Source organism: Eublepharis macularius, chromosome 13 (assembly GCF_028583425.1).
Source record: "Eublepharis macularius isolate TG4126 chromosome 13, MPM_Emac_v1.0, whole genome shotgun sequence".
NCBI classification, from domain to species: domain Eukaryota; kingdom Metazoa; phylum Chordata; class Lepidosauria; order Squamata; family Eublepharidae; genus Eublepharis; species Eublepharis macularius.
In genome coordinates, this window is record NC_072802.1 from 68,406,735 (window position 1) to 68,424,755 (window position 18,021).

The 18,021-nt window shown below is 47.9% G+C and overlaps 1 protein-coding gene across 1 annotated transcript in view; it reads right to left on the reverse strand.

Annotated features, from left to right (window-relative positions):
• Positions 1–92: 92 nt before the first annotated feature.
• The window catches only part of DNAH10 (dynein axonemal heavy chain 10), an 88,766-nt gene continuing 70,837 nt past the window's right edge, over positions 93–18,021 (reverse strand). Inside the window, exons 65-79 of the mRNA XM_054995876.1 lie at positions 17,303–17,576; positions 16,880–16,984; positions 16,503–16,657; positions 15,470–15,624; positions 15,165–15,348; positions 14,449–14,649; positions 12,823–13,032; positions 12,333–12,428; positions 5,638–5,809; positions 3,527–3,658; positions 2,676–2,887; positions 2,420–2,587; positions 1,943–2,123; positions 956–1,101; positions 93–383 (exon numbers count right to left, since the gene is read on the reverse strand). Of these exons, the coding sequence (XP_054851851.1) occupies positions 237–383; positions 956–1,101; positions 1,943–2,123; positions 2,420–2,587; positions 2,676–2,887; positions 3,527–3,658; positions 5,638–5,809; positions 12,333–12,428; positions 12,823–13,032; positions 14,449–14,649; positions 15,165–15,348; positions 15,470–15,624; positions 16,503–16,657; positions 16,880–16,984; positions 17,303–17,576 (2,538 nt within the window). The 3' untranslated portion in view covers positions 93–236. The remainder of the gene's footprint in view (positions 384–955; positions 1,102–1,942; positions 2,124–2,419; positions 2,588–2,675; positions 2,888–3,526; positions 3,659–5,637; positions 5,810–12,332; positions 12,429–12,822; positions 13,033–14,448; positions 14,650–15,164; positions 15,349–15,469; positions 15,625–16,502; positions 16,658–16,879; positions 16,985–17,302; positions 17,577–18,021) is intronic.

The following is an 18,021-nucleotide window of genomic DNA, read 5'->3' on the forward strand; positions in this document are numbered from 1 at the left end:
TAAACTGTTCAAAGGAATCAAATTATTTACATCTGCTGGCAAAACAAAACCAAAAAAAATTCTGTCCGTTTTTTAAAAAACTTTATTTCCAAACAAATGACTGTAATACAACTCTTCCGTGACACAGGAGTTCAAAATCTCAAAACAAGAAGATTCTTAGGGCATGATGAGGCCTGCCTGTATTGGTCTTTCCAATGGAAGAGGCAGCAGAATTGCCGTGCTTTTACGGCCCACTGCTAATCAGCATTCAGTGTGAGGCAGACCCCCTGCAGTACCCAGTGAGAAATGTGTCTTGTGGTAAAAAGATCAGCTTCAAAAACCAAGCCCACACCCATGGCATTCCTCCTCATGGACGTTGTGTACACTGGTGTCCGAAAGGTGTTCTAAAGGGAGCAAACAACAGAGTCGGGGTGTTACTAAGCATCGTCAAAGAGATCCAAAGTTTTGACTATCTGGGACTGTTCGGGCTTGTAAAGGCACACAGGTTATCAAGCTGAGTTTGTTAACCATTATGAAGGGCTGATTCTTTGCTCTGCAGAGCAGAAATCAGTGAAGAGCTCATGATGATACTCTAAATATACATGGTTGCACTAGAAACTGAGCACTTTTATATTTACAGTTGAGACTAGAAAGGGAAAGTCATTCCATCAAAACGAATTTTTTCACAGTGTTAGTTTAGTTTGCTCACAATTATTATGTTCCCGCGCGTGTATGAATTACAAAAGATGAGCGTTAGGGAAATGATCGTCTCAGCAGGAGTGCTGAAAGTCATCTTGATTCCTGGGGTGAGGGTAGTAACTGCACCTACAGACCTGCCTGCAATTATGGGACAGTCTGGACATGAAAAGCAGCTCTACATGTTTGGTTGCAGGGAAAACAAGGTCCCCAAATTCACTGGGCCCAGGTCCCTTGCTGTCTCAAGAAAGACCTACACCTTATTCTTGGCAGCGTGTACCTGTAGCTTGAGTCGATGCGCCTCAATGGGGATGATCTTCAGAATAGGCAAGTCAACAACCAGCAGTTTGGGCTTACTCTTGATAAGGCAGCTGCTCTCCAGATCCCAGTCAGCTCCTTCCAGATACAAGCCGGAAACAAAACACCCTGAGAGGGGAGGAGACCAGAATGACAAGATGGCAGGGGTGGGGAAAGCCATTCTTCGGTAATGAATACACTATGGCTTCTCGAAGCTTTGAGATGTTTGTGATGTATTCAGTAATAGAAGAATCAAGTACCTGCCACATAAAAATTCTATGCGGAAGTTTATGACACTTTGTTTAAGGGTGGTTCAGTCGATCTGTCAAATAATGGCCAAGTACTGCTTATAACAACTGCACACAAAACCGCCTGATCATTAACTGGTTTGATGGTTACACTAAGTGCAAACACATACAGTTTAACCATTAGGGTGAAACAATGAAATTAAATTTTTTAAAAGTCTAATGTATTCCTGTAACTTTTAGCTAAAGTTTCTAAATGTGAATGATTCACAGAACAGTTTCTCATGGCTTTTGTGCTGGAATACTAAGGACATGTTGCAGGTACAAAAATTTAAATAACTAAACCAGCAGAATTATTAAAAACAAAAGTGTGTTTGGAAATGCCCAGTGATGTCAGCAGGTGTCCAGCAGGAGAAGCTTTGCTGTGCTGCCATGTTACCCCTGACAGCGACAGGGCTGGAGTGGGGGAGCAACCCGCATTTCTCGCCATTGCTAAGAAATGATGTGAAATAAAATAGTAAAGCTGCTGTCTATGCAGCTGCACTCTTGACTACAGGCAATATTTGAACATTCAATTAGTCAGCAATGTCAACTCTAGCTGGTTGCTTTTAATGAATGAGCACAACACATGGAGAGAAATGTATCTTAGTAGCAAGCTCAAATTGCAATATACCCAACATCCTTTATGTGAAGGGAAACTTACAAAGGCTTAACCAGAGTCCTACCTTGGCCAGGGCGCTCAGTGACTTCGTCTACTGTCCTGAATTTGGTCACTTGGGTATACAAGGTGGAGCGATCTAGAGGCCAGCCGTTCTTCCTGCAGGTTGCTTGAACAAGTGCTGTCAGGTAAGACTCGGGGATGTGCAGTCCTGACAACCACATGACGCTGGGTTCACCCTCTTCAACCTGAAAATGCAAACTTGTATATTTATGGCATAAAATGGGTGTAACCCAATACAGCCATTGTGGAGCAATTTCCATCCTGCCACGGAGCTCAGCATAACCTACTTAGAGTCGCTGTGAGAATAAAATGGAGGACGCAGAGAATCGTGCATGCGACCATGGATGCATTTAAGCACATCACATTTCCATGAGCTTAAGATGGAGGGTGGCCTTTCTGCACTGTTACTGTTCAAGAGATAAGTGTTCATATGTCATACGTGGAGAGAATATTCAAAAGAAAAGCCTCATCTTGCACTCACCCATGTGGTATACTGGTTATGCCTATTCTTAAAAAAAATCATCCAGTTTGCCAGTGTTTTCAGCGTATCAGGGGCCAATTTTCTCCAGATATTTGGAATCTGCCCATTAAAAAGTGCTCGAGCCACCTCATCCAGTTCGTTGCTCATTCCAACCTCTCCAGCCAAGGCCTGATGAGAGAGAAGCAGGAAAAGTCTTGTTACATTTTGTTGCCCAAGAAATACAAACACACAGAGAGAGAGAGGGAGATTGTCTTACCCTTTGCAGCTCAACCAGTGACTTGGACATACGAATCATGAGCTTGTTAAAACGCTCCAGTTCCTGTAGGAGCACCACGGTGGTAGGTGAAATGTCACTCCCAAAAGTCTTCCGTATTTGATCAAGGTCAAAAATAGCTGGCATTTTGTTTTCTATGTCCTTGGCTACTTGCCCAATGTATTCATCTCGACTTATCCCAGTACCAGATTCACCTAAAATGTGATAAGTTTAGAGATCAAAACTAGCCACATTGGACACCAATAGTTTGCACAAAGGCCAAATCCAATATGGCAAATGTTTGATTACTGGGCCAATTTCTCCTTAATAAAGAGCTTCTAGTTCAGTTTACTCACAGTGCAATCCAAAGCAGAGTTCTAAGTCCACTGAAGTTGACAAGCTTAGGAGTGCACTATCACTTATCAAAATCAATTCTGTTTTAAAGGTATATTCACAATACCATTTAAGGATTATATTATCCAAATTTAATAAGTTGCTCTACTTCAATCATCTGAATATATTTGGAAGATGAATTGTCTGACAAAACTTCAATTCCCGGAATATGACAGTGGGAAAGCCTCCCTCCCCTTTTAAGATTTACCCAGAACATATCACTTAATTAAAAGCATACTCTAAGTGCACTTCGGAAGACTAATTCAAAAAAGGGATTTTTTTTTGAAGAGAGGATATGTTGCTGGAAACACATTTAAAAACTCCCACTAATGTGTGTGAGTAATTATTTTGATATATATTGCTAGGATTTCAGTGTTACATTCTGGGCCAAAAAGGAGAGGAGTGGAAGCTTTCAATAGAGTTTTAAGGTTTGGTCCTCAAACAGTGATTGAAAGTCATACCTGTCTGAGGCTGCAACTCCAAAAGGTGTGACCACATATCTCGAGCTGCCTGTGTGTAGTATCCAATTTCAGCATTCGAATGAAGACCAAATACCTCCGGCGTGTTAGCAAGAGGAAGGGACTCTATCTCTTCTGTATAATAAGAACATGAAACGAAGGTGTGTGGGTAGGTACACAGGCATATGCATCAAAAATCTGAACACCAGACAGATAAAAGAGTGTGAGGCAGTGGCTCCTTGGCAGAGCCTTTGCTTTGCATTCAAGAAAATCTTGGGTTCGGTCCCAAGTGAACAGTGACAGGGATCAATTACTAAGTGATTTGTTAGACCTCCGTTTCTGACACCTAGAAGAGCCACTGCCGGTCAAGGTAGACAATACTAACCTTGACAGATAATGGTTTGACTTAGTAGAAGACAGCTTAACGTGTTCCAGTTCTTTAGAAAGGAGGAGAAAGCCCTGTTCTGATTAAACAAAAGCAGTCAAATTCAGCCCCTGCTAAGTCCAACCTGTGCTGCAGTGTTGTTTTGAGAATGTATAAAATATATGATTTGCTTTTAAAATGTATTCTGTATCAGCGCTAAACATTAGAGGTGAACTTGAGAAATGCTACTGTGTTAATATAAATTATCATTTTTTTCTTCATTTAAAACATGTCATATTTGGTTTTTAAGCAGCTTCAATACCCTGCAGAAATCTCACAATTTCTGCCTTCTGTATCACATTTTTTTCCTTATTTTAGGTAACCAATAAACAATTAAAAATAGGGATAGAGTCATAAAGAGGGGAGGGGGGTAAAGCGGCAAAAGAGATGCTTTTAATGCTGCTTCTTGAGCAATGCAAAGAAGTGCCCTTCAAATCTCTCCAGCCTGCAAATGTCACACCTTAAATTGCTACATGTGAAATAGCCACGATGTGCGTAATCTACAGGGCATACAGTTCAGATATACCTGAAGAAGTCAGGACGCTCCCATTCTCCTGGCTTTCTGCAAATGATGCAAAACTGAATTACTGAACAGTGCTTTTTACTCAGATAGGAGGGCCGTACTGTAAGAAGGTGGTCTCAAAGAGATGTTTCTTTAAAGAGACAGAGACCATAAACCTCTGCTATGTACTCTCTGTTATCTTGTGTGTTATCTGTTGCTTTAAGTATGATCCCGCTGGGTAGTTCTATGTTGTTTAATACATCAGTCTTAGAATTGCTTATACTCTGTTTCAGCATGTCTGTGTTGGATTTTTGCTGATGTTATGTCTTTGCAACTTCGCATTTATATTCCCTACAGCATTGGTTTATTGAAATGTCCTTGACATTGACTGTACTAATCTTACACTATGTAATCTGCTTTGAGTCTCAGTGAGAAAGGTGGACAGTCACAGCTTCCTGGAGCTCTCTCAGCCCCACCCACCTCACAGGGTGATTGTTGTGGGGATAATAACAACATACTTTGCAAACAGCTCTGAGTGGGTGTTAAGTTGTCCTGAAGGGCGGTATATAAATTGAATGTTGTTATTATTATTATTATTATTATTATAAATGACATAAATAAATAGAAGCTCTAAAGTATCAAGAACTGACCAGAAGCACCTGATCTAGCTGCCAAGACACAACAGGTTAAGTCACTAGGGCTACAATCTACCAAGCCGTTGTTTCTTGTGTACACCTTTCTAGTGGGACTTTCTAGTTTCAGGTGGGTAGCTGTGTTGACCCGTAGTAGAAGAGCAAAATTCAGAGCAGGAGCCCCAAATACATTCACAATTATGGGAAACAATGGCTTGCAAACAGAGTTATTTCGCCGAGGGGATCTTTGCCACCTCTTTCCCATTGCAGTCCCCTGAAATGCCGCTCCCGAGACCCTGGGAAGTCAGGTGGCAAAGAGCTCTCCCAGGTGCTCTTCTATATTTGTAGTTCACTAGATTCACGGTGATATGCTGAAGGCTGCTGAAGAGGAGACAAAAGGTATCTTGGGGCCATGTTAGTCAAGTGGACTTCGAAACCAAGGTGAATGATACCCGGTTGTGACTGGAGGGCAGCCAACTTGCTGAAGGTCCAAGCCTGGTCAGTGCATCGAGTTCAGGACAGAAGACAGACAAAGAACGCATAACACTTTGCTTACCAACAAACTCATCCTTCGTAGTTCCTTCAGGGATTTTATAGTCAACATCATCATCATGGAAGAAATGAAAGGGCTGGAAGGTGTCAAATATGAAATCCCCCAAATACTCATCCATGTAGATGGTAAGAATGCGCCGATCAAAGCTATCAATGGCACGTCCACCATACATCACCTGAAAAACAGGGTTAACATACCTGTAACTTATGTTCATCGAGTTCTTCTGTGCTGACACACATGGGGACTGCGCAGGCGCAGGCCAGCCGCCGGAGAATTTTCTAGAGCTTCCAAGGCTCCGAAGGGGCCGTTTGTCGCGCGCCTCAGCGACCGTCTTCCCGCCCAAACGGTCACGTGATCCTACAGCGACCAACGGCCCCTTCCCTCAGTTCTCCTTTGCCGCCGCTTGACCAACACACTTCAGCCATAACACCTTAAAAACACCAATATCCGTTACAGCCATCACAGTATTGTGCATTGGAGTTCACAGCGGGGTAGGAGGGAGGGTTGTGTGTCAGCACAGAAGAACTCGATGAACATAAGTTACAGGTATGTTAACCCTGTTTTCATCTTCGTTCTTCTGTGCCTCCACACATGGGAGTGTACCAAGCTTCACACAATAAGGAAGGCGGGGGTGAAGTCCAACACAATTTTATTGAACAAACAAGAACAACAATAAATAGATATGCATATATACATCTATGTAAAAAACTGTGTAAGGACACATAAATATTCAATATTTACATATATACACACCCCCAGGTACATATATACACACTTTCACTCAGGGGTACCCAGCAGGTACGCCAAGAAAGTCATTCCAAAACTCCCTCAGGAAAAAAGGGAGTGTAAGACAGCCTTGGCCACAGATACATCCTGCTCCGCATTGACATCAACGGCGTAATGCCTGACAAAGGTGTCTGCAGAGGACCATGTGGCTGCTTTACAAATGTTAACCAGGGGCACCCCCCTGAGGAGTGCCAAAGAGGATGCTTGGGACCGCGTGGAGTGGGCTCTGACATGGAGCGGGCAAGCCACCCCTGCCAGGGAATAGGCCTTGCTAATGGCCGTCACAATCCACCTAGACAGGGTCTGTGAGGAAGCCCTGTTACCCTTGTCCTTGGCCCCAAAACATACAAACAGGTGAGGACAGGAGCGGAATTCCTTCGTCCTATCCAGGTAATAGGCTAGGGCCCTCTTCAAGTCTAGGGAATGAAGGGCCTTTTCCCCCTTAGAGGAAGGTTGAGGAAAAAATGCAGGCAGTGAGATATCCTGCGAGAGGTGGAAGGCGGACACCACCTTGGGCAGGAACCCGAGGCAGGGACGCAGGACCACCTTGTTGGGATGAAACACAAGAAAAGGGGGGTCAGACCGCAGTGCAGACAGCTCACTGACCCTCCTGGCCGACGTGACGGCCACCAAGAATGCTACCTTGTAGGATAGCATATCCAAGGGGCATGTAGCCATAGGTTCAAACGGAGGCAACATGAGACGTGAGAGCACCAAAGACAGTGACCACTGAGGCACTGGCGCCGACACAGGTGGGTAAAGATTGTACATGCCTTTAAGGAACTGGCGGGATTGTGGGTGAGAAAACACCGTAGCACCCTCAACTCGGGTGTGAGCAGCTGATATCGCTGCCAGGTGGACCTTGAGGGAGGACACCTTCAAGCCCAGGCCACGCAAGTGGCACAAATACTCGAATACAACCCCCAAGGGACTGCTGTCAGGCACCACTCCTTTAGCAAGTGCCCAAAGTTCAAACCTGCGCCACTTGGCCGCATAAGCGCGCCTAGTGGATGGCCGACGGGCGTTCAGGAGGACTCTCTGCACCTCGTCAGTAAAGCCTACCGGGGAGGAATGATCCGCCACGCCGTTAGGTGCAGCTTCCTGGGATCGTGGTGGACTAGGCTCCCGTTTAGGAGAAGGTCTTGCCGAGGGGGCAGACTCACATATGTCCGTTGGGACATTCGCAGGAGCTTCGGGAACCAAACCTGCCGTGGCCAGAAGGGGGCCACCAGGATGCAGTCCGTCCCGTCCTCCTCTATCTTGCACAGGACCCTGGGAATCAAGGGGAACGGAGGAAACATGTAGTGCAAGCCCTGCGTCCACCTAAACTGGAAGGCATCCCCAATAGAGAGGGGGTCGCTCCCTGCCCTGGAACAGAACGTGTGGGCCTTGGTGGTTGCCGCAGTGGCGAACATGTCTATCACTGGATGACCCCACATCCGGAAGATCGGCCCAACGCACTCTCCGTTCATTTCCCACTCGTGGTCTAGTAAAGGGGCCCTGCTGAGGGCATCTGCCCGGGCATTGTCTGACCCAGCCACGTGTATAGCACGGAGCGACACGCCGTTCTTGATAGCCCACTGCCAAGTGAGTGTGGCTTCCCGGCACAGGGCCATGGACACTGTGCCCCCCTGCTGATTCACGTAGTACATGGCAGTCGTGTTGTCCGTCTGCACCAAGACCTGACGATTTCTCAGCAGTGCTGTAAGAGACACAAGTGCGAAACGAATGGCCCTTAGTTCAAGCACATTGATATGGAGGGTCTTTTCCCTGTCAGACCAGACATCTTGCACAGACACATCACCACAGTAAGCCCCCCATCCCAACAGAGAGGCATCAGTGGTAACCGTGATGTCATGGTGTTGATACCCAAAAGGGGTCCCTCTAAACAAGTTGTCATCAGACAGCCACCAGTCCAAGGAGGAGAGGATGACCCTCGGGATAGAGAATTTGAGGGACGGAGGGTGCAGCAGAGCATCATACCTCCGCACAAACCAGTTCTGGAGAGGGCGCATACGCAGCCTAGCGAAAGGCACCACAGAGGTGGCCGCTGCCATATGCCCTAGTAAGCACTGGATAGTGCGCACAGACTGGAACCGGTTCCTTTTAAACATGGACACTAGACCCCTTAGGGACCGAGCCCTCTCCAAGGGGAGCAGGGCCTTACCCTCCACAGAGTCTAAAAGTGCACCAATGTAGGACACACCTTGCAGCTGGGCACCAGCTTGGATTTCTCCAAGTTCACCAGGAGCCCCAGGCGTTGGCAAGTGCTAAGTACCAAGCCAATGTCCTGCACCAGCCTAGACTCCGATTCAGCCACGATGAGCCAGTCATCGAGGTACGGAAAGATGGTACAGCCTTCTTCCCGTAGGAAGGAAACCACAGGGGCCACACATTTAGTGAACACTCGTGGGGCAGTGGACAGGCCAAAGGGGAGCACCTTATACCGGAAAACCCTTTGCCGGTAAACAAAGCTCAGGTACTTCCTGTGCTCCTTCCGTATGCCCACGTGAAAGTATGCGTCTTTTAAGTCAAGAACCGCAAACCAATCTCCCTGTTTCAGCAAGGCGATCACAGCCGCCAACGTAACCATTTTGAATTTGGTCACCTTGAGGAAGGCATTAAGGCCCCTCAGATCTAAAATGGGACGTAAGCCCCCATCCTTCTTAGGGACCAGGAAGAACCTAGAGAAGAAACCCTTTACAGAGTCCTCATAGGGCAATTCCTCCACAGCACCCTTGGCCAAGAGCGACACGATCTCCGCATCCAGCTCGGCCATAGTGTTATTGACAGCTGTCAGGGGTGAACTGCATCTAGGCAGCTCAACAAACTCCAGCCCGTATCCCAGTTCAACAATAGTTAAGACCCATGAGTCAGATGTTATTGACTCCCACTCAGAGAGGAGTGGACTAAGTCTGTCCGAAAAGTTCGGGGATACGGCTGGCGCGACCCGTCAGTACTGCCTCCCGGCGCCCTGCTGGTCTTTCTGCTGGGCCGGTTGCTGTGCCTGACGAGGCTTGAAGGGCCGACGCCTCCTCTGCTGTTGTGCGGGAGGGTAAGGCCGCTGCTGGTAGGCAGGATACTGATGGTAGCCCGGCCGCTGCTGTTGGTATCTGCCCTGGTAGTGGTAAGGGCCAGACCGGGGAGCGTACCGTGACCTGGAGGAGGGCTTGTCCGCTGGAGCCAGACCCAAAGACCGCGCCGTCTGTCTGTCCTCCTTTTTCTTTTTCAGGGTCTCGTCGGTCGATTTGGAGAACAGCGAGTCCCCTTCAAATGGCATGCTCTCCACCCTGGAACGCACCTCTTGGGACAGGGCCGTAGACCGCAACCAGGAGTGGCGCCTGAGGACCACCGCCGACGCCATCCCTCTAGCAGCAGTGTCAGCAGCGTGGCTCCCAGCGTTCATCTGCTGCTTAGACAGCCTCACAGCCTCCGTCTGCAGCAGGGACACCACAGCCTTCTGCTCAGGAGGGAGGTCTCGTGTATAGGATGCCAACTTCTCCCAGAGGTACAGCTGGTACCCTGCCATGATGGTCTGGTAGTTGGCAATCCTCAGACCCAGTGAAGAAACAATGTACTGGCGCCTGCCCATGGCATCCAGCTTCTTGCCCTCCTTATCGGCAGGCACCGAGGAGTGACCCGATCGCCGGGGGTTGAACTCCTCTGTGACCAAGGAGGAAGGTGGAGGGTGCTTCACCAACGCCGGCCAGGTGCCCTGCTTGATCTTGTAAAGCTGCTCGATGCGCTTGGACGTTGGAGGTTGATCACAGGGCACCTGCCACACCTTCTCCACAATCTCCTCAATACCCTCGAGCATGGGGAAGCCAACGTACGCCGGATTGTCCCCGTAAATCCGTTTGAGGAGCTTGTCCTTGGTCTGGGGGACTGCCGAAGAGATGTCCATCTCGAGAGCCTTGGCCATCCTAGCCATCTGGTCGGCGTAGATGCGGAGGTCCTCGAATGGCGAGTCCGCCGATGGCACTAGCTCCTCAGCCGGCGATGGTTCGGACCAGGACTCCGACTGGTAGCCGCCAAAGCTCCCCACCTCCTCCTCATCGGAACCGAGCTGGGATTCCGGAACCTGGAGCGGAGGGGGAGCCCACGCCGACCTCGATGTCGAAGGCCTCGGTTCCGACACGGAGAAGCCCGCAGGTGCCCCCTCCCATTGGCAACGGTATGGCGAGGGGAGGTAGGAAGCCTGTAGATGCCGGGACGCAGCGGACCGGACAGATCGGACACTGTCCCCGGAACCATGCCGCTCACGACCGACCGGAGGTGGAGACGGACGGGCAGGCGACGGACGGCTCCGACGAGGGGACGGGCTCGGTTCCAGCCTCGGCGACCGAAGGGGAAGCGATGGTCGGCTCCGACGGCGCGGACTCGGCTCCGGTCCCGAAGAGAATTCTGCGGGCACCGTCTCGAAGGCCATCGGATCCGGCACCGGCACGGAGATGTCTTCTGGCTCCGGGGAGCCCAGATGAGGGGAAGGCGTGTGAGGCAGCACGATGACCTCCTCCTGAGGAGCGGGACGCGGCGACCGGTGATGCTTGGTCTTCTTCTTCTTCTTCGCTGGTTCCGAAGAAGACCTCGGAACCGACGCGCTCCTCGCCTTCGAAGGGGACCTCGGCTTCGACCTCTTCGCCTTGATCGGGATCGAACCGGTCGTCGGTTCCGACCGGGGACTCGGTACCAGGACCCTCGGTTCCGACGTCGGTCTCGGATCCGACCTGGTAGATGACGCGCTACGGGGCGGCCGCACCGGTCCCTGCGCTGGAGAGGCCGCTCTCGACGCCGAGGCACTCGGGGGCAGCGGTTTCGACCCCGACCTCGCGGAGGCCACTGAGCCAGCTCTTGATTGCCGTTCGGCAGAGGGGCTAGGGCCGGCCTTGGACGGACGTAACGGGGTTCCCTCCGACATGACCTTCTGCCACAGCGAGGAATTTAGCCGGGCCTTGCGATCCTACCGGGCCTTGCTGGTGAAACCCTGGCAGATCCTACAGGCCGAGACATTGTGGGTCTCCCCCAAGCAAAAAAGGCACAAATCATGGCCATCGGATTTGGCCATTTTAGTGTGGCATTTTAGGCAATGCTTGAAGAGAGCCGTAGAGGCCATCTTCAGGGGCACGCGAAAGAAGGGTCAAAAACAGTCCGAGTCAAATTACCGAGTCCACGTCAAAGTCCAAAGCGAGATCCAAAGAATAGTCGAGGTCACGAAGTCCGAAGTCAAAAGCCAAGCAATCAGTTAGAGTAAGCACGAAGCACAAAAGCACAGAGCAACGAAGCTCACGTTCTCTCCAAGCGGCGGCAAGAAGAGAACTGAGGGAAGGGGCCGTTGGTCGCTGTAGGATCACGTGACCGTTTGGGCGGGAAGACGGTCGCTGAGGCGCGCGACAAACGGCCCCTTCGGAGCCTTGGAAGCTCTAGAAAATTCTCCGGCGGCTGGCCTGCGCCTGCGCAGTCCCCATGTGTGGAGGCACAGAAGAACGAAGATGAAGTTAAAAGTGAGCCTTTAGAGAACATTAAGGCACGTGTGCCACTGCGTCGTTTCACAAGACGGGTTTCTAGCCCTCATGGTCCTGAGGAAAAGTCTGATTACACAACACCATATCTCATGAAAGCTAAGAAGTCAGGCAGGGGAGGGAGGCAAAAACTTCACATTTACTGTGTTTCAAAATGGCATTTTAAAAATTAATATGATGGGACTGGTGGGCAGTTGCAGAATGTCAAGCTTTCCTCTGCTGCAATAAGAGCCTTTGTTTCAGAAAGGATGAAAGGGGGAAGACTTTTAAAAGGCAGCAGCAGGCTTTTGATTCCTTGGCAGGTGGAATACGCACAGCCTTGCCATTAATATTCAGCATATCGGACTCTTCTTTTGCACTTCTTCACTATTTGGCCACCAAATGCTTGCTTACCTCTCCAATGAGATACTTGAGGCTCCCCCATGGAATTCTGTCATCGTTTTGCTGGAATGCTTTTGTCAAATAAGTATTGAGAATTTCCATGCAGACCTAGACAGTTGTTAAAGCGAGCAAGTCAAGAAAGTTAGTTACTCCTGACTATCAACCTGTTTCCCCTTTGCATAATTTGCTTATGAAATTAACAGCACCTTCTTAACACAAATGGGGAAAAAACTTTTAAATCACAGACTAGGGGATGCATTCAGGGATATGACGAGCACGCAAATGGCAAGGTTGCATATGAAGTTAAATATTGGGGGGGGGGAGGACCATGACCTCCTCTTGCAGGACATGTTTGCAGACATGTAGCCTGCTTAAGTGATGGACAGTAAAAGCAAAAGCCTTAGTGACACAACCCAAACTTTTAAGGAACCAAGAAAGCAGAGCTGGGAACTGCCCCTTTCCCAAGAAAGATGCCCCTGGAAGTGAGGGTTTGGCCACCTACCTGGAAATCAGATTCATTGAAATCGTAAGGCACATTCCAGCCAATCTTCCCAAATTTCCTCCTCTCCTGAACTACGGCATGGAAAAAGGCAAGGACATAGACCAAGGACTTGAAGGCTGGGTGTGGGCACTGGTCGAGAGAGTCATGAGAAATTTTGAAGTAGGTGGCTCTCATGTTCAGCTTCAGCCCATTTGGGGGCTCTGTGACAACCTGGGAGAAATTGAAGACGATCTGTGCGTATTACTGGGCAGCTGATTGAAGTTACTTGAGCTACTCCAGTTCTGCAGGTACTTTTAGATCATGAGTTTCTCTTTTAGTGTTTGTATTGGGCCCTAATCTTGACCCCCGCCCCCGTCTCTGTCAAAAACAATTAAAAATTAAAATCTAATCATTAAGTAAGCTATTGTCTGCATATTTGGCCTTGCCATTTTCCTTCCACTTCAGAATTAGCTGCAGTTTTTGTTTTCTTAGAATTCTTCCCCTCACCCACTTCTGCTAGCAAAAGAATCACAACAACCCATATAAGTATGGGTCACAAGCCAGATATTGAGCCAGTCCACTGCAGGTCCACTGAGCCCAGATTGCCTACTCAGATCCTCCAGGGTCTCGCTTGGGCAGCCATCTTCTCAAGCTCTTCTGCAGAAGTCCTTTCTATTGAAGAATTCAGGCTTAAGCATGTGGGCCCTCCTGCACGCAAAGCACGTGCTCTCCCACTGAGCTATTTATTTAGCTTATTTATAGCCTGCTTTTCTCATGGAGACTCAATGTGGATTACAGAGTACAGAGAAAGAGAAAGTAATCATACAATATAGGACATTAAGTGAATAACACAATAGGAGTCAATAGGAGTACAAAACTGAACAAAAAAGCAACCATGTGATCATAACAGTGTAAGATACACAATACACAATCCAAATGAACAATGCAATAATGACAATGTTGTTGCTGTTGTTAAAGAGAAACAGCACAATGACACTTCGGAAAACCTACTAAGTTCTCATAGGCAAGTGTTTCAGCAAAGAATGAGTCCTCCACGACGTACATTCTCTGCTGAAGTTCCACTGACTTTGCCAGGGCTTCTTGAGAGCAAGCTGTCGGCAGGACACCACTGGAGAGGAAAAGTCTGGCCTAATGAGAGCCTCTAGAGTAGTGGCTTCACCATCTGGCCGATGATGTGATTAAATTCACAGGGAGGTTTACAGAAGGAGAAGCAAAGCTGGAAGATCATTAGCAGAGCTGCCCCAGTCTGTGATTCAAAAAAATAATCACATCAGCTTGGATGGAATTAAAGCCTCCGACAAGGAACAGCTGGATGCGGTTCTCCTTTCCAATTGTCTGCTCCACTGACACAGAGGCCCAGCTCAGCAGAGACATAGGCTTAATGTTTACATATATGGAAAAAACAGCACAGAGATAAGTATATTTTACACTGCTCGGTCACCAAACTCCTTTGCCCTCGAACCAGAAAACCATGCAAAAACATGTGTGGGAGCCCAGCTGGTAAGATTTTTTTATCTGACTATGTCAGGTACATGAGGATATGCTCAGACTCTTGTCCAGGCCAAAGCCCTGCAGGAAGCAACTTCAGAAAGCTCCGTCCCAGATGTTACACTCGTGTTATTGTACCTTGAGAGATTTCTGGAGTATCCCAATTGGAAATCCCTTCGTAGGGTCCGTCGTCAACCACAAGCGGAGATCTGGGTGTGGCTTAACTATCTTTTCTAGGGCCTTCTCCAAGTCAATCAGCCACTTCACCAGAAGATGGCAGTTCTGTAGCATTAGCCACTGTCCCCGTGCTACTGCATTCTCCAGCAACTGCAGGGCCACCTGCAGTGATGTTAGAAAGGAACGTGGGAATCTCATAGTTGCATCTCAAAGGAAGCTGGAATTCCTGACAGAACGGGTGACAGACACCCGCAGGATAAATAAGAGATCCACCTTTATTTATCTACTGACATTTTGGAACATGGAAAAGTGAGTGAGAGGATACAGCAGTACAGTTGTTCATTTGATGTACATATAAAGTGTATGAAGCTTACTGCAGCACACTGAGTGAGTGCATAAAAATGGGACAATGCAAGTCTACACCACCACTGTGTCAATCCCCACACTGCCTGTGCAAGTGACACCGTCCACTTAGAAGGAAGTGGCACTGAACATTTTCCCAGTACAACACATTTTTCAACCCTTTTTGTTTCAGCCTTAAGTACACAAGAAGTTCTACAATGACTGTCAGGCCAGAGCAAGTATGAGAACCTCGTAAAGCTTCTGTGCCCAGAAGAGTAATGATATGCACACCAAGGGGGTAGTCCCATGAACCTGAATGTACAGTCCAAACTTACCTTCTCCTGCCCTTGACCCATGGCCAGGAATTTGAGCCGATTCCCTCCAAAGCCTGTCCGATCTGCTAGCTTCATAAGGTCACTAGCAGGATCAGAGCCAGGACTCAGGATAAAAACAATGGGTGAATTCGGGGTGCTCTGCTCAAAGATGGCTTCAAAGCTGATCACTGGAGGCTGGACATACCTGGCGAGTAGATGGCAACGGGAGAGGGGAGGGGAGACAATATTTAATCATGTCACAAATCTCCAATTTTCTACAGAAAACATCCTCATATTTAAGAAGAAATGGAAGGAGAACCACTTACTTCACTCCCATTGTGAGAGTGACATAGTCAGTCACAGCACGATAGACGCGGTCAACCCGGAAGCAACGCAAAAGCAGCAGCTTTTGGAAGTTGGTGAGGCTGCTCCCATAGTGCATGGGAAACGGGGTTTGTTCCAAGGCATCCAGATCATACCACTGAGGAAGAAATGTGAGAGAGCATGCCTCAGTGCTAAATGCTCACTTGATGTTGCTTCTAAGAGCAGCGAGAAGAGTGTTTTTGAAATGGGGACAGGCTCTTGTGGATGTCCCACTGCAGCAGCAACAGGGCTCTGTATGGCAGGTCGCCCACATTTTCCCAACCCTGTGGAAGCCATCCCCATCCCCACTATATCAGAAACAGAAGGGGCTAGAGACTTACTTTTAAAAAGGTCATAAAAGATGAGAATTATAGCTAATCTGATGGACAGATTAGCTATAATGTTATAACAATATCTCAGCTGACAACAGAGGAGAAATGGCTGCTTTGGAGGAGCGGGTCAGGGAAATGGTTCTGAACGGAGGTGGGCAGGACTGGGAAGATCAGGACTTTCTTACCCACATGAGTGCCACTCTGGCTGTGGCACAATCTTTCTCAACACACAGAAGAAAGCATGTTTGGGAATTTTGCAAAGAGGTACAAAGAAGTACCACACTACTGTGAGAAAAGGACACGGACACGGACACACACCACCACCCCACTTACCAATAGCATCCAAGCTGAGCAGGTAAACCCACATAAAAGTGGCCAAATGCTAGAGATTATGGTATACAACTGAAGAGAGGTTTTTATATGCTATAACGCCTTTCTGCTAGCTGGTGGGAAATAATTTCAAAAATAAATGAGAATAAAGCTCTGGGAATAGTGGCCTGATCTCTCATTGGAGCTTTCGACTCCTTGTGAATAGTACGGATTTCATATTTCAGTCAGAAACACCACAGTTGGTCAGGCCATTGATGTCTGCACCAAGGAAAAGGCAGTGGCCTCCCAGAGAAACATTCAAGAGGGAATATTCAAGATGCAGAATCTTGCTCACATCTTTCCACTCATTTGGATTATCCTCCACATCATCTGGAAGAGACCCAAATTTTTCAGGGAACAGTTCAGCGACACGGATTATATCTTCCCAGCCTTGATCAGAAAGCCAAGCACATGGCTTTTTTCTGGCACTCTTCTCCAGAGAAAGATTGCCTAGGAACAAGATGGAAAATTGAGTGAGTACCACAGTTCATTAGAAAGGAGGCAAAATTTACAAATTCACTAATTAGAACAGAAAATATCTGCCATTAATATCTAGAAGGAATTGTTCACCTTCCAGCTGTCATACAAGAGGACAAAAGGTCCAAGTTAACACAGTATCTTTTAACATCTTCCCATAAGCAGTTTCGAGTACTAGATAGTATTTTAAACTACCTTTTAAAAAGAAATCCAGTTCCTCCTGAGGGACTTTGTGATCAGCCTGTTCAATCTTGATTGTCATGTTAAAGGAGAAGAGTAACTTGTGTTTCTCAAACAAACCTGTGAATGAAACCATAATATCCTCAGTTTCTAGATTTTAAAAAACCTAAGTAATAAGGAACTCAGCCCATTGTCAGATTGATTTACCCTCCTTAAGATGAGTCCCGACTGCCCAGTCATAAGGTCTATACCGACCAGTTACTTTGTCGCCTACTTCTCAAGCTCTGGACTTGGTTTCCTGCCCACAGCTCCGTAAGTCCCAGACTCTCTACCTTTGGCACTTGTCTCCTCCAGATGGACCCTCTAATTCAGTTTTGGACATCAGACAGAAGATGCATCCGCCCTATTTTTATGGAGGGAGCTTCTGGTCACACAAACCTGTGCAGCCGTAGTTGTATATGTTGAATGTCAATGTGTCCATGATGTTTCGCAACCTTTTGGCGAGAATGGTGTCAGGTATGGATTTCCGAAGAGAGAGACTAAAGACATCCAAGAAGGCAGTCAAGGAGTACTGATACATGGTATTGACAAGGGCCATCTCAGACAGCACAAAGAACAAAATGGCACCTCTCTTGGCAGCGGGACGGTAGCCGTCTCGCAGTTTGTCAATGTCTGCTGCGGTTTTTTCAGCCAGCTTGAGCTTCTCTGATACCTGGTTGCAAAGGAGAGGGGGATTACTTTACAGATGCTGTGGCAGTCACAGCAGCATGAGGAAATCTAAACAATCGCATCTGAGCTAAGTGGAAATACAACACATCTACTCATGTACTTGTGGCGGGGAAAAACTTGCAGTGCCTGGCTCGTGCCACTCCGCCTGCCTTTGGCCAATGGCCAGCCACTCTACAAGGGTAGGAGAGAGGTCTCCTCCCTCAGTGAGAAAGCCTCCATCAGAGAGCCTAAGTGGTCACCTTATCAGTGGTCTACAGAATATGGAGAGACAGGAAGGCCTGGTCCATTGGCCTGCTCTGACCCACTGCTGTTAGCTGCTTGGAGTTTTTCTGTTTAAAAACAGAAAGTAGAGTATAAATAGTGTGTGTCAGACTTAAAGAAAAAATCATGTTTTCCTGCATGGATATTTATTTCCATACAGGAAAAAC